Source organism: Phacochoerus africanus, chromosome X (assembly GCF_016906955.1).
Source record: "Phacochoerus africanus isolate WHEZ1 chromosome X, ROS_Pafr_v1, whole genome shotgun sequence".
Classification (NCBI taxonomy): domain Eukaryota; kingdom Metazoa; phylum Chordata; class Mammalia; order Artiodactyla; family Suidae; genus Phacochoerus; species Phacochoerus africanus.
This window is the reverse complement of record NC_062560.1, coordinates 21,864,495-21,881,013: the sequence shown is the minus strand read 5'-3', so window position 1 is coordinate 21,881,013 and position 16,519 is coordinate 21,864,495. Positions and strand designations below refer to the sequence as shown.

Below are 16,519 nucleotides of genomic sequence, written 5' to 3'. Positions count from 1 at the left end.
CGGAACTTTGGGGCTCTGCAACAAGGCTAATTCCACAAAACCAGTGCGCGCTGAACTCCACTCCAGTTTCCTTCATCTCGTTCTGTTTAGCACGGACACAGTCAGTGGCTGAAACTGAACATTAGGGCCCTGTGCTCACGGACACCTCACCTCTGTCAACCACAGAGCTGGGTCCTCATCTCAGCAACACAACGTGTAGCTCCTATTTGTACCTGCTGTGCCTTCTGGTCTGATGTAAAGAATGCTTCTGCAAAGGCCAGTGGCAGGTAAGCCTGTGTGGGAAGTCTTGGGAAGAAAGGACATGCTGGCAATCACATGGTGATGGTAGCAGGACCACCACCATGTATGCATGTGGGGTGGGGCTCTCTCTGTCCCCCTCACCTAGGAGTGTCCTTTTCTCTAGTAAGCCCCTTTCTCATACACTCTAGCACCTGGAGACGGGCAGCAGGGGCAGGGCTTGCCTTGAACTGCCAACTTAGAGGTTCCGGCTTATGTGGTACCTTTAGCACAGTAGCCATGACAGCATCATTCAAAATTAATGGCTAAACTAACAACTTTTTCACCCTGCTGCATCTGGCGGCCAGGTTTCTACAAAGAGGAAGAAAACCCACATTTTTAGAATTAGTTCTGGCAGCTAATTACTAGGAGGCTTTATAGTTGTAGCTCTCAATCTGTGGTCCCTGGACCAGTGGAAAGAGTATCCCCTTGGGAACCTGTCTGAAATGCACACTCTCAGGCCCTGCCTCAGACCTTCAGAACTGGAAAGTCTGGGATGCAATCCGTCATCCGTGTTTGGACAAGCCCTCCAGGCTGCGGCATCCACTCAAGGTGGAGATCCACTGCTTTAGAGTATGGGGGCAGTTAGATGGCCCTAAGTAGCCAGGAAATACAAAGGTTTCTTAGGTCTACCAGTCCACTGATGTAGTCAGTGTGGTTCTCTGACCAGCAGCAGCAGCAGCAGCAGCAGCCGCCGCCCTGGGAGCTTGTTAGAATTGGAGAAGCTCAGGCCTGCTGTCCCAGACCTATCGAATCAGAATATGAACGTTAATAAGAATTCGTAGGGAAATTTGAAAGTACTTGCATTTGAGAAGACGTGCTAATCTTCGCTTAAACCGAAGTTAGTTTTGTCTGAAGAGTTTAGACATAGAGAGCCAGGGAGGCAGAGGCATTTTCTTTGGTGGATTTGATTTTGATCTTGAATAATTACAGAGTTCTTTCATAACCCCATGAAAAAAAGAAATTTGAGAAAAGGAAAGGTGGGGAAATGCACTGACCTACATGATTAAACCCCCCTAGTCAGCAAAATCGTACACTTCATAGTTTCAAAGGGCTTTACAATTATCACTCTGCCTGGTTCTCCTGATCACTGGCAATTCCGACACACTCTTCCCTTTGAAGTGCTTGCAGATCTACTTATGTTGGCAAGATTTCCCAGGGAAATGCCGCAGTCATGTAAATTAAGTGAGAGAGGAGAGTTATCAACCGTCTCACCTAAATTGTGAGAGAATCCCTTTCTGGCTTGTCAGGCTGTGAGGAGCCATGAAGAGAACCTTGAAACAGGAACCCACAGCCTCCCAGAGCTTTTCCTTCCAAAGACACTTATGGACAGGAAGTGAATGCTTCCTTTGTGTGCAGAGCCCTGTCAAGCATGAAGATGTGCTTCTGAGCCCCAAGAAACCACCTTGATGAGCTGGAATGCAGTCTGCCTGTCTATACGGACAGCTCTGCCTACCTCAGAACTTAAGAGCTGTATGCTCAGCATACGATGAATCCAATTGTCTGTAATGACTCAGATGGGGTCATTAAAGACCAACAAATTGCCAACCTGAGTACTGAGAATGTAGATTGAGCACCCATTATTGCCTCTTGGATCAGAGGGAAAAAAATGCCTATGAGTATTTACTCCACAAGCAATCATGGCTCTGCAAGAGCTGGCACGTATGAGGAGATAACAGTCATTTTTCAAAGCAAATAGCAATAACGATAACACACCTTACAGAAGGGTATGGCTACGCCAAGCCTTCACACACCTTCCTTCACTGCACCCTTACCATGAGTGGGCGTGGGGGATGCTGTTAAACTCAGTGCAGGTAGGAACCTGCTTCTCAGGGAGGTTAGGTGACTTACGCAAAGTCACATACTTTGGAGAATTGGGATCTGAGCTTGGCTTTCCTGGCTCCAGATCCGGTGTTCTGTTCACAAGAGCCAAATTTGAGCCTTGCCACTCAAAGTGTGCTTCACTGACTAGCACTATCATCATCATCTGAGAGCTTGTCAGGAATTCAGAATTGCAGGTCTCACCCCAAGCTGAACCAGAAGCTGTATTTTGATGAGATGCCCAGGTGATGTATGGGCATAAAGAGTCTAAGAGCAGGCAGTCTTTACTCACTGTGCCCACTTGCTTATACGCTATACCAAAGCCGGAATAAAAAAAGGCAGCAATGCAAAACTCACAAAATTAAGGTATTGCATATCACAAAGATACTTTTTTGAGCACTTATGATAGTTCTATAGCAGAGATGCAGTTTTTATTGAGACAATTAGAAGGAACTGAAAAAGCCATAATATTTGACAAATTCATGGAGCACAAGGACAAACAGGCAAAGGAATCTCACCTTTACTGCTGAGAAATTAACTGTTCTAGTGTTTCCGTGAAACTCACCAGAGGTACAGTGATTTAGTACTGGCATCGTTTTAAAATTTTACCTCTTAGAACAAGTCTTTCCGTTATCCTGGGCTCCCTCTTAAGAAATGCAAGGCTGGAGTTCCCGTTGTGGCTCAGTGGTTAACAAATCCTACTAGGAACCATGAGGTTGCGGGTTCGATCCCTGGCCTTGCTCAGTGGGTTAACGATCCGGTGTTGCCGTGAGCTGTGGTGTAGGTCGCAGGTGCGGCTCAGATCCCTCATTGCTGTGGCTCTGGCGTAGGCCGCGGCTGCAGCTCCGATTGGACCCCTAGCCTGGGAACCTCCATATGCTGTGGGAGCGGCCCTAGAAATGGCAAAAAGACAAAAAAAAAAAAAAAAAAAGAAATGAAATGCAAGGCTGAGTAACATCAGGTTGATGATCTCTTGGACACTGATGCTACGGATGGGAAAATCACTTGTCCTTTTTTGAAAAAAATGTTTTTCATGTTTACATTTGAGTATCGGTTTGGTCAATGTTTTGAGACCTTACTTCATATAAATAAGGACATGTGTAGTACAGAGCTGACTTTGAAGGTACTTGCTAGGACCTGCAGAGTGCTCTGCCCTCCCAAATGGGAATGGACCTCTGGAGACTGAGGTCAAGTTTATACCTTTCCAAACTGTACTTGAACCAAAAAGGTGATCAGGTGTTTGGTTTTCTAAGATTTTCTCCTCATATAAAGTAAGTGCCAGCAGATCCTGAGGAAGAATGGGTGCTTCTTGCTTGTTACCAAGTTTGAAACCAAAATTTGTCAAGGATGAGAAATGAAGACTCATCTAAAGAAATCCCATGGTCATCCTACCTGGCAAAATTATGTTTGACTGAAATAAATCAATAGGGAAGGGAGGGCACAATTTGCTTTCTACAAGCCATCAACTAGCAACAATTTATTAAGCACCTGCTGCACAGTCCACATTATACTAGTTTCTAGAAAAGATGTGGGAGTATAAAACATTGTTCTTGCCCTTGAAGAGATTATGGTCTTGCTTAAGAGAAACTTATGTCACAATACAGCAAATTATATAACAGTATCTAGTTAAGCATTAAAGACTGTGGATGCAACTGCAAACTAGATAAAGGAGGGAGGGGGCCATGAATTTGGGAAGGCCTTATAAATTAGGAGACCTATGAGCTTATGCGTTTCATTGTAAGGGGTGGGTGCATTTCTGGAGAGGAGAGCAACACAAGAAGATGTGTGAAGACGGGGGCTGTGAAATGAGGGCCTGCAGACCCCTCTTGTCTTCATAAAGGGAAGTCGGGCTGGAAGCAGGCCACTAAGACGTGGGGCTCTGGCCTATCAAACCACAAATCCGGGTGCAGACCAGGCCCAGTTTGGAATCATCTTTCCCACTATCCAGTGGCAAAACTGAAAACGGCAGTTACTTATCAAATTCAAGAATAACTTAACAGCTACGCTGGATCATTCTTACCTGGGTCATAGCCATCTTGTTGAATGAAGGGATGAACATCTCTGAGCTATGTGCCCCCTGAGAAAGAACTCCTAGATGTCTTTCTCCAGACGCTGTAAGACCCTTAGTGCAGATGCTCTCAGGGTCCCACCCATATTCTCTCAGCTCACACTCAGCTTGACATGTCAAGGCCACTCACTGCCAACACCTACACCTCTCTGCCTGTGGCTTTTATAAAACAACAGCAATGACAAAAACCAGTTCTGATTATAGAGACACACACGGCATCTAGATTTGCTAGAGATTTGCTTAATGTCCCAGGATGCAGATGAATCAATGAATGATGGCTGGAGAGTAGGGGAATGAAAATCCGCTCTGTCACCCACAGTTGGGATAACCTGGACACATGTTCTCCGGTGTCTCCCAGAGGTCCCCAGTGAGACTGAGCCTCGGGTGCCACCCTGGATGCTTGCTTGAGAACACTCCCCGAACTGGCCTCCTGCCACTCCCTGTTTCACATCCTCACTTCCCTACCGATGTTTTCAGATATCACCTCCCAAGGTAACTGCTTGAACTCAAATCCGCATCTTGACCGTACTTCAAGGCCACACATTAAACCTAAAGTGGAAGACCTGACAATGGGGATCTTTCACAATACCAGGAACAGTATTCTCAAGAGCATTTCTTAGAGAGCGAGAAGATAAAAATAGCTTCCCTCTTCCTTCATTGCCTTCTTTTGGTCAAAATAGGAATTCTGATGTTGAAGGCACAACATATTATTCAGGGCTCCCCATATGAAGTAACAACTAGTGTTGATTTCCTTTTTTTTTTTTTTTTGTCTTTTAAAGGTTAGAGATTACTCACCTCCCCTGCTGGTCATTAAATCAGTCTGGCAGGATTCCTCGGAAGTTCTGTGGCCTTCCGGGCGTGTGGCGGCAGCACAGGCAGTGCTGCAGACAGGCCTGCTTGCTGTGATGTGCTACCAAGCAGGTGACTTCAAAGGTCTGCTTCAAGCCTATCTCAGGGATCACTTGGGGCTCACACTGAGCCCCAAAGTCAGGTACCAGATGGCATATACCACAAAGTCAGAGTTGTTCAGATCCCCTCGCTCCCGGGCCAAGGAATATTGCAACCTCTCAGGCAGGAAACAAAGAGATCCTTTCAGCTTGCTTCTCCTTCTCTTTAGTTTACACAAGAAGTTACTAGTTAAAAGCTCAGCTATTGTATGAGGCTTACAAGTCTGGTGAATCCTGAGATGTTCGGTCTTTTGGTTTGTTTAAAAAATAATCATCCTTCTCTAACTCTAATTTGGCATCTCTCAAGATTCTTGGAGTCATTAAAAAGGTGGGCTTCATCTTACACCTCAGCTTTCTGTTGAAATTTCAGTTTAAATGAGCAGTTTACCCGAAGTTTGGCCCAAATGCTTATCTACAAGGGGAAGTAAAAGATGGCTCCCCCAGTCTAAATGAGAAAAACAGTGGGCATTTGGGGGTACTAGTCATACAAATGAAAGGTGCTTAGAAATCAGACAACCCTAGAATGATACTAGGGTTGGATACTTGGATGCACCTTTGGATGCACCTCTTCTGAAAGGCAGGAACAGTGGAACACAATGTCACTCCTTACTTTGCTCCTAGTGCAAAAATTAAGTGCAAAGAAATGGTTGGTCCAGCAGATGCACAACGGCTGCCCTTTCAGGCCTGGCCTCAGTCTTTTCTAAAAGTACCTGCCACTTGCATGAGTCATCCACGGGACTGGACTGCCCAAGGCATCATAGCACCTGTCACCAGACAAAGCGCCCTGAGAGGCGAAGAGCAGATTTCAGTGTTTGTGGAGATGACCTTTAAGGTGCCTTCCAAACCCAAGGGTCTTTGAGCTCCTGTTCTTTGGATGCAAGCTCTTCTTTTGTCATTTTCTGTTCAGAAAGGCAGAGCAGCTGGACTAGGCAACAAAGCGCTGCCTCCTGCCTCCTCGGCGGGTCACTGCTCACAGTGGGCGGTCATGTGCTGTTAGGAGAAGCCTGGCTTAGTGGGTGACTGCTTCAGATTGAGGGTCAGCCTGCCAGTAATGGGTAGTCCGACAAGCCTCGAGGCCAGAGCCAATTCAGCAGCTTCGCCATTCAAGCAGTTAGACCTTCCCCAGTGTCCTGGGTTCCTCTACCCTGGGACAGAGCTAAGGGAGGGCAAGATTCCTGCCTCTTAGGAAAGGTGACACTTGAAAATCTGGTCTTTGCTCGAATGCCCAAATGAGCATCTCCTCAGAGGTCACAGTACTTGTCCTCAAAGTTCTCAAAGGTTTTTGGATGTGAACTTCTCTTTGGCATTTTTTTCATTTGACATAACCAATGCAGATAAAAAGCAATCCTCACACAACAGAAGAAATTCACAAATGAAGCCTTTTAAGCAGGATTTGGGGCCAGATAATTCTTTGCTGTTGAGGGCTGTCCTGCACACTGAGGATATTTAACGGCATCTATACCCTCCACCCACTAGATGCCAGGGGCAACTCATCCCTCAGCCACTGCTAAATGTCTCCTTCAGGGCACAGTCACCCCCTGGTTGAGAACCACTGCCTTAGAGGTTATTTAACAGCATTAACCTCTGGAAATTGCTCCAGGAAGGGAGTTTTGGAATACAGGAAGGGAATTTGGCATATAGGAACTTCTTTACTAAAAGACAAAGAGTAAATATTTTAGACTTTCAGAAGTCATCTCTTATCTCACATTCTTTGTTTTTATTTTGTTTTGTTATACCCTTCTAAAAATGTAGAAACTCCTAAGCTCAAAACTAGGCTGGAATTTGCCAATCCTTAGACTATAGAGAAAGAAATGATGGCGATTCCTGTAAGGACTGAAAGTGCTGAGACAGTATTTGAAAAACTGGGATCTAGAGCCAGCTACCAGGTCTTTGTGACCCTGAGCTAGCAGTTATGCTGCCCTTCGTGGAAAGCTTGAATTAAACAACTCCGAGTTAAATTCTCTCAATCTCATTTGCAGCTTAATTCTCCTTAATATGTTTAAACACCAAAAGATGAAATAAAATAGAAACTCAATATCTGCACAAAACGGGATACCCCTGTAAGTAAGAGGAAGACGACCTGCAGAGTGAGGATGTGTCCTTCCCTTGGTTTGGCATAAAGTGTCCTATGATGTTCCTCTGGAGAAGAGGATGCTGTGCAAAGGAGATGCTCCTACCCAATTTGAAAACGGAAATGTGTCTTGATGTGACGACAGAGGTGATCAAGGAAGGAAGAATGGCGTCTTGGAAAAAAAGAAGCCTACGACCTGCCTTTAAAGTGGTAAACATCTGAGCAAACTAGGGCTGGGTCGCTAGGCAGATAGTTTCCGAAGGTCTACTATGCGCCACGGATGGTGTGAGGCAATGGAGTCAAATCCACCTGGACCCGGCCAATGAACAGCACTCAGACAGGAAATCGCTGCATTCAATCATGCAGAGATTTTTTCTTTTCCCGGAAAATATTCTTTCTATTTCTGTATATTGCTAATTACAAGTGTCTTCACGTTGGGCGTGTAGAGTTTCTATATGTGGATTTCCATTGACACCAAGCAGTATCAGTCAAGAGAATGTCCTTAAGATCCAATAGTCACTGTTAAACAATGGTATGGGATGGGGGTGTCAGTCAAATAGACTTTATTTGGATAGAAGAAATGCACATATTAAATCATTCAAGTAGTTTTTCATTTGGGAGGCAGTAAATGATAGTGAAAAGAGTACTGGGCTGGGAGTCAAAACCCTGGGTCACAGTCCTGGTTCTGTCTTTGTCTTTCTTTCTGTGGACAAGTCAGTTAATTTCTAAGGAGCAGCTTTCACAGCTATAAAATGGAATTAACACCACTTTTCCTGCCTACCCTGAGGTGTTTACTGTATTTAAACATACTACATGTTTATAGCTTAGAAGCTGTTATAAAGATGATATCATAATTATAAGAAGTGAGCTAAACTTGTTCTTTACAGAGATAATTCTGGAATAAAGCAAGTATTGTCTCCATCACAGGCAGATCAGTTATCAACGAAGACCTGCTTACACTTCATTGTAGGTGATCAAGAAGAAATATGTCCATAAAAGCTTGTGAGGGCACTATTCTGAAATTTGCATCATGGATTTTTTGTTAAAATATAACAATGACTTAAATTTAATCTTCTGGAGAAACGAAAACTTTTGAAGATCAACGTGTATTTAAAGGTGTTCAGAAATTAATGGCTGATCCATTACCAGCACCATCAGGCCCCACCCACTTTTACCCCAAATTACATCTTTGCCCCGCAGCCCTCAGAGGAAACCACTGTTAGGGAGAGTCACCCCTCTCGCATATTGTGGTCAAATCCTAGGCTGCAGAGGTCAGAGTATGGCAATCATGTCACTGGCATTAATTTGAGAAAGCACCTCCAAAGCAGATCAGCTGGATTTTCAAACATGGATCATTTTTTTTTTCTGTGATACGCTCACTTATATTTTAAAAAAGCAACCTGAATTTTCATTTGTTGTCATAATCCCTTCCCAGTCTATTTTTGATCAGAAAGTAGCTAGACTAATATCCCAGGAGGGATCTCTTTCCCTGAACAGGTTCCACCTCAGAGCACCATGAGGAGTAAGTACTGCCAGTTACTTCCTTTAGTTTTATAGTGTGGCCGGAGAAAGCCCCAAACCCTGGTTATGCTTCCTCCACTTTACTTCCAATGCAATGCTGTAAAACAGGCAAGGGCTGGTTGGTGTTATGGACAGTGTTAACTGTCAGTGCTATCCTTCCTTGATGCCAGCAACAAAGTATCAGAATAATGTAGTAAGGGCAGAAACAGTGACACTCTCACTCCTAGTACCTTTTGTAGAGGACAAATCTTTCATGTCTCCAATAGGAAAAAAAAAAAAAAGAGAGAGAAAAAACAGTAAGTGCTTGTTCCCACACTTAATATTACCATGACGACCGAGGACCCATTTTTCTGTTCCCCAGCTTCATACCTCCCCAAAATAGGGGTTGGATATAAGAAGGAAAAATGGATATATACAATTGAAGGCAATTCCCTCAGTTTCATGAGTCTGGCTTTTCATAAGCTCTATGAATTCATCTCACCGGAGAGCCATCAGCTAGCAATGAGTTCTGACCACTATTACACTTGATTTTGATTTCCCCCAGACACCTGGAACATGAAAACACATCCCGTCCCTTAAAACAATTCATTCACAAGACCGCCGTCCTTTAAAGTTGCCCTTTAGATATGGAGGCAAAGCCCAGCCTCCCTCTCTCTCCAGCCCCAACTTTCTCTTCTAATATGGTTTTCTGTCCTGAACAGATCAAAATCCAATAGGAGATAAACAATCCAGTTGAAAAGAGATCTGATGTGCCTGTTGATGTCTCATTAACCTTGAAAGTGAATGTAACCGGTGACTGCCCGTCACAGTGGCGTGACAGTTTGTTAGGAGAAAAAAAGCCAGTGGAAACATCACTTCAGAAAATACAAAGAGAAACATCATTTAGTAGACCATCTATCAAAAGATGGGGCAGCTTTCTAACTGTCAGGACTGGCTAAATTACAGTTTCCTTAAGCCTGTGATGAAACTACTACTTGTTTTTTTAGGAAAGCCTTTGGAGCAGTATTTATCTGTGTGTCAAAAGACATTAACTAACATTACTGGGGGGAAAAAAACCACTTCGATGTTGGAAGCATAGTCCTGAGAAAAGCAAGCAACTCGGGATTAATGTTACTAAGGATCTGTGATGAGTGTGTGTGATGATGTGTGTGCCATCAAAAATATCATGGGCCGCCCAATGGGGGAGGTCCTAATTCTACTGAGTCCCTAGTCAGATTCCCCTCAGTACTAATTGCTAATTGACAACATGTCCACAAATAGAGAGAGGAAAATAATAGAGGGAAATTAGCTTGTCTCTAAGGATAAAGGGTTACCTGTAGACAAAAAGAGAAGGAAGGCATCCCTCAGGTTCACTGGCTGCTTGTTGGGTAAACAGATGAGAAATCTCACCAGCCTCCAATGCCAGAACTGGTCCAGAGACCCACACAAAACCAGCACCTTCCATCCCTCTGCCCGAGGGCTCCAGCTGGGACTGGTTCCCATCCACCCTCCCCAGAGGAGAATCTTAAGTAAACAAGACCCATAATCCCCACCAGGACTTGGATGGAACATTCTCACCTATTTTTTGCTTTTCTCTCCCAAGGTCCCCACTTTTCCATCTCTAGTCCTCACTCCTCTGCTTTTCTTAGGAACTTCCTGAAAGTTATCACCATTAACCTCACTGCTTACATCAAACTGCCACCTCAGGCTGATGGCACAACCTGTTTGTCCGAGTGTCACCCTCCAAGCAGCTGCTCCCCTCAGGGCCACACAGCCTAGCTTCTGTCCTCACCTTTCTGGCTCTGCCCCTCACCCTCTCGCCCAGATGCACCCTCTCGCCCAGATGCAAAAGTGGATCAGTCGAATCCCCCATTTCCCAAACAAGTTTTTGCATTTCGGAGGAGAGGAGGTGCTGTGAAAGATGAAACAACTGCAAATGACAGACATCATTTCCCACCCTAGGAGACAGAGATGGCTACCTCGCCCCGGGGACGAGGGCATCAGGGCAGCCCCTGTCCTCGCCAGGACCGCACTGCTTTCTGGGGGTGGGAGGCATTTTCTTCACCAGCCCACTTCACATTCCTCTGCCCCCTCGCAGCCCCCTTGAGCAGCCTTTCTCCAAACACTCCGGGGCCAGAGGAAGTGAGAAAAAAGGAGGACAGGGGAGAGGGGGCTCGGGATCCCTCCAACATAGTATTTTGTTTCCAAGTAGTAGGACTTTCTAGAATGTCTTCTGTAGTTCGGCTCCTTCTGGCCCAGTTACCCCAAAGCCTCCCCGCCCCCCAGACCACTGCAACCAAAACAAGCGCACCGACCACGGCACGGTGGCCGCCGCCGCCCCAACTGTTGCAGCGGCTGCCGGGGTGGCGGAGACGGCGGCCAGGGCAGGGCCGGGCCCCGGACCCGGACGCTCCCCGCCCAGGAGGCTAGGCGGCTCTGGGTGGCCTTCGAGGGGCGCGCGGTGCAGCGGAGCCCCTGCGGCAGTTGCCTGGGATGGGAGAGGCGGCGCTCTCAACCCGGACCCCCGCGCACAGCCCGCCCAACCGCGGCAGCGGCGCCCGCAGAGGCTGCCGCGCCCGCCCCCCTCTCACCTTTAAGATCAGGTCGGTGTGATGCTGGTCCAGCATGTTGGCTTTCTGGAAGGAGGTGACGATGACCCGGCCGTAGCGCCCAGGGGTCTGCAGGTCTGAGTAGAGCCGGTGTTTGGAGCGGTTGACCGGGAAGAGGCTGTTGACGAGGTTGCGCTCGATCTTGGCGAGGCTGTGCTGGGGCGCCAGCAGGTGCTCCACGCTCTCCTCGACCTGGTAGCGGCTGAAGCTGGCGCCGAGCAGGATGGAGATGAGCACCGGCGCCGAGGCGAAGAAGACAGGGTGACTGGCAATGAAGTGGCCGAGCCGGGAGAAACACGTCCTCAAGCCCCTGTGCAGAACCTGCCGCAGCATCCTAGAGCAGAGCGGGCGCGGGAGGAGGGCGAGGCGCACGCTCGGCGCGGGCTCGGGCGGCGGCGGCGGCGGCGGCGGCGGTGGTGGCGCCCGCGGCGGCGACGGCGGCGGCGGCGGCGGCGGCGGAGGCGAGACCCGGTGCTCTCCCGGAGCCGCGGCACCACCATCGGGGAGTCCCGCGCCGCGCCTCGGGAGGGTCCCCTCGGGCCGGAGACACGCCCTCCTGCCCGCGGCCGCGCCGGCCCGGAGAGCCCCCCAGCTTGGCGGCCTCCGCGCCGCCCCCACCCCGCCCTACCCCGTGCGCCCTCCCCACCCCCCGCCGCCTCCCCGCCCGAGGGGCTCCGCGCGGCGGGGCAGTGTCCCGGCTCAGCGCGGGAGGGGCCCGGGGCAGCCCCCGCGGCGCGTCATGACCCCACTCACCCGACCCCCGAGGCCAACGACGGGGTGGCGCGGGGAGCGGCGGCGGCGCTATCGCGGGGAGACTCTGCGCGCCAGCCTAGGAACACGAGGACGGAGAATTCCAGGCTACACCCAGTCCCCTCCCCTCCCCGCACTCCCCTCCCCCGGCCCGGCCCGCCACGCACGCCCTCCCCTTCCCTCCCCTGTCCTCCTCCGGGGAGACCCAGAGATGAATAGAGAAACGGCCCCGATTTTCCAAACAAAAAGTAAAGAGTTTTCCCGGGGGGCGTCGGGCGGACCCACTCAGAGCCGAGTCCCCCCAGAGGCGGAAAGGAGGAGGCCGAGGACTGCGTGCGCCCCGGCTCTCGCCAGGCTCAGGTGGTGGCGCGCACTGGCTGGTGCGGAGAGGGGGTGGGGAGCGAAGACGCTCGAACGTGGAAATCACGCCTCCTCTCAAGTAAGAGCCATTTAAAATATCCCCAACACTGCAGCTTCCTCGGGACCACAGAGTCCGGGTGTGCGTCTGGGGCACGTCCACTCCGAAGGCGCCTGTGGAGAATCTTTCTTCTCGCTCTCATTTAGGGTCGCTCCGAACTGGGTTGGACAGTTCTGATGTGCGCCCCTCAACCTCCCCACTCGGTCCCCCGGTAATAAAAGTGCTGATAATGATGCTTAGTCGGTAGAGCCGCTGTTCGCCAGGGCTCTGGTGCTCCCGGACTCCCGCCTCTCCGCACTGCCTCCTCCTCCTTCTCCTCCTCCTCTCTCTGTCGTCACTGGCGGGTCTGGGGGACCTGGTGCGGCGGGGCTGGAGCGGGCGCCCCTGCGGGCGTAGAGTGTTTGCGAACAGCTGGTCAGGGAGACAGTAGCGTTACTCCCCTTCTCTCCTCCACCCCGCCCTCTCCTCCTCAAATGCTCGAGTGTGGGAGTGGGGGACACATTATCTCAGACCTGGAGAGAGATATGGTCTCCGAGAGTGTCGAGCCGCAGGGGGCGCGGGGGAACCCGGGGGGCGCCGACGGCTCGGCAAAGTTGGGCGTGTGCTTGTGCGCGCCAGCCGTGAGCTAGCTGGCAGCCACCGTGGTTCCCCTCGCACACCCCCTCCAGAGAATTCCCCGAGAAGGCGGGCGCCGGCTTTGGGCCCGGGATAGACCTGCGGCGGCGGGAACGGCCACGCACAGGTACAATTTGGCGCGGTTCGTTGCGCGCTCCAAGCCCCGGGGTTTATCCATTGCAACACCGACCGAGCGGGATCTCGGAGTCTGGGCCACTGAGGCGCTCTTGTCCGGCCAGGGTGGCGGGGAATGGGGCGCGGAGAGGGGTCCCTAGGTTTCGCGCTCCGAGCGCTTGGCCTTCCCATCCCATGCCTCGGGTCGCTCTTGCTTGGCCTCTTAATGCCAAGGGTCAAGCGAGAGGCGGCGGTGACAGGAGGCGCGGCTCTTGGAGTGTGGCCCGCACTACTGAGCATGGACATGCATATTAATCAAAGCTGAAGGTAGACAGGGTAGGGAGAGGAGGAGGAGGAAGAAGAAAAGCAGGAGGAGAGAGAGGATGAAGAGAGGGAAGGAGAGGGAGAGGGAAATGGGTGGGAGAACGCGGCTAAGGGAGGTAGTTCCCTAATGTTCCCGTCACAGATTCCCTAATGCCAAGCCCTCCACTTCTCAAACTGAACTTGGGAACTTGCACATTCGAAACAGGAAGTCGTGGGACGGGAAATCCTCCTTTTTTTGGTTCCTCTCTTCCCTTCCCCCCCACCAGACCCTCCACCCTGTATTCCCTCAGCAATACCTGCAACTGCGGCGCTGCCCACCCCGGGGGCGCACCCGCTCAGCTCTGTCTGCGCTCCCTAGATCCTTCGACCCAGCCGTACTCTCGTCTACTTTCTCAGCTCACCCTCGCTATTCCCACACCACTCTGTTTCCAAAGCCTCCCTCTGGTTCACCAGCTGCTTCCAGTCAACATCGCCCCCTCCCGCCCCCCTCCCCGAATTGCCTTTCTCGGGAGGAACACCTTGGGAGGGACTAGGAGTTCCCCCGCAACACTCCACTCCTGCCCTTCCCCCATCATCTTAATTTCTGCTCTCGGAGACGCCGCTGCTCTGCAGCGCTTTGCTGATTCACGATGATCGAGGAGGGAAAAGCCTCATTGACTTGTGCCCCTGCAAGCGGCGACGGGAGCGCGAGCGGCTGCGAGGGCACACGCTTTGGGAAACCACCCACCACTGCGCAGTCGAGGTGCTAAATGGCAGGGTGGATCCCTTGCGTGGCTCTCGGCCGGGGCAGATAGAAAGAGGGAAAGGGCCGGGGGAGGAAAGGGGGCGGGGGGTGCGGTGGCAGTGGGAATTACTGCGAGCCCAGTTCTTCGCGGCCGAGCCGGCGGCAGCTGGTGGGTGGGCACCTCTCAGGAGGTCTAAAGTCCGTCTCTGGGCGGGGAGCAAACAGATGTTTCCTGTGCCCAGATGCCAGAGCAGCGACAGAAGTAAAAGGAAACTAGCCGGCAGGTCGGCTGGGGAGGCTTTAACATTTTGGCAAAGCTCTTTTCATGCTGAGGTCTTTGTCCCTCTAAATGGCTCCCTCCTAATCTTGGTTCGCTCTTGCCCCTAGAATTTTCGGCCTTTTAATGTAAGCCCTCACGCAGGCTGAAGAGCAAGGCGTCCCCTCTCTCGCTCGGTGCCTGAGCTGAGTCCTAGAGCGGGACAAACCCTGCAGTGCTCAGCTGGCCGGTGGGAGTGTTTTTCTCCAACAAGGAAAAGGCCTTTCCTTTGAGACTAGGCATTTGCTTCTAGCCCTCCCATCTTTGTTCCCAGTTCTTATGTATACTGGGGAGGGGGGAGAGACTTCCATCCTACTGGCTTTAATTCAGAGACTGTATTACCTGAGAGTTGGTCTTCATGCCACTTTTAAATGCGGGAAATCCAGTTAGTATCGTCTAAATTGAGTTGGAGAGACAGAGAGATTGAGAGAGAGAGAGAGAGAGAGAGAGAGAGAGAGAGAGCGAGAGCTAGAGCAGGAAGGCACACAGAGAGGGCATTGCTTCTTCCCATTTGATTTTTCTTCTCTTTAGATTCAGATGTTCAGGGGAGCATTGAGGCTAACAAAGAGCGGCATTTAGGACAGTGACCTTGGGCACAGAGCTTCCATAAGTACCTTCGTAAATTATTCCTTTTTCTGATTAAAAATTAATACATATTAATTGTAGAAAATCTAGAAAATAAGTACAAGGAAAAGGAAACCCAAAGATGCCTATATCCCTGTACTTTCACCACCTTTCAAAGATAACCTCTGTTGATAATTTATTGTACACACAGATAATATAACAGAGAGGTTAAGACTATTGGTCTATAGCCACTAAGTTGAATTAAGTTGTCTGTTACTTATGTTTGGTGAGTAACTTAATCTCTTTATGCCACACTTTTCTATTCTGGAAAATGGGCATTTTAATTGTGTTTACTCCACAGAGTTCCTTAAATTGAAAATATAAGGCACTTAAAACAGTGCCTGGGATATCACAAACACATAGTGAATGATATTTGTTACAATTCTGGTCTGCTCTGGATGAATACATGTATGTGAACTAGGTAGTCTCTGCCATCCAGAAGCTTTCCTGGTATAATCAGCTGGGACTTGGCATTGCTAGGACCTGCCCTGGTAACTCACAGCTAAGCTTTGGTGTTCTGTTGAGCAAAAAATCATTCCCCCAAATACATGGTGGATAAGGTCATTTTTGTGTGACTGTGATGGATCCAGACAAAATTAGGAACACTCCAAAATCATGTCCGAACAAAGATAAAACAGGAACCCCGTCCAAATCACAAAAATGATCAAATATGTTCCTACCTTGGGCAATATGAGTGGCTGTTGTGGTGTGTTAAAAACAAATTGCAGGGAGTTCCCACTGCGGCTCAGTGGTACCAAACCCGACTAGTATCTATGAGGATGTGGGTTCGATCCCTGGCTTTGCTCAGTGGGTTGAGGATCTGGCATTGCCCTGAGCTGTGGTGTAGGATCAGATGCCGCTTGGATCCTGCATTGCTGTGGCTGTGGTATACCGGCAGCTGCAGCTCTGATTCAACCCCTAGCCTGGGAACTTCCATATGCCACACTTAGGGCCCTAAAAAGCAAAAAGCAACAACAAAAAAGCAAAAAACAAAACCAAATAAAAAAAAACCAAATTGCAGCTTTAGCCTTGATCTAGTCTTTTCTCTCTCGAAATAAAAATTTTAGTAAGACACCCAGTCCTGAAACTACACCTGCTTCCTGTCAGAACCCAAACCAGAACAAGCCCCACTGCCCTAAACTTTACCCCAAATCATTAACACAAGCCCAAATCCTACAAATCTTTTCCAGCACCTTCTTATTGAGACACCCCTCACTTCTCCATAGTGCATCTTCTCCCTTGCTGCAATGAAAAATAAAGCCAGCTTGTCCAATTACTGTCATATTCCTGGTGATCTTTGGCAAGAGGGCTTTGGCAATGCATATACAATGTTTATACACTC

The 16,519-nt window shown here is 49.5% G+C and overlaps 1 protein-coding gene across 1 annotated transcript in view; it reads right to left on the bottom strand.

The window, feature by feature from the left end:
* Nucleotides 1-11,663, bottom strand: part of PTCHD1 (patched domain containing 1) — a 54,689-nt gene extending 43,026 nt beyond the window's left edge. The window contains exon 1 of the mRNA XM_047765546.1: nucleotides 11,275-11,663. Coding sequence (XP_047621502.1) covers nucleotides 11,275-11,625 — 351 coding nt within the window. The 5' untranslated portion in view covers nucleotides 11,626-11,663. The remainder of the gene's footprint in view (nucleotides 1-11,274) is intronic.
* Nucleotides 11,664-16,519: the final 4,856 nt, after the last annotated feature.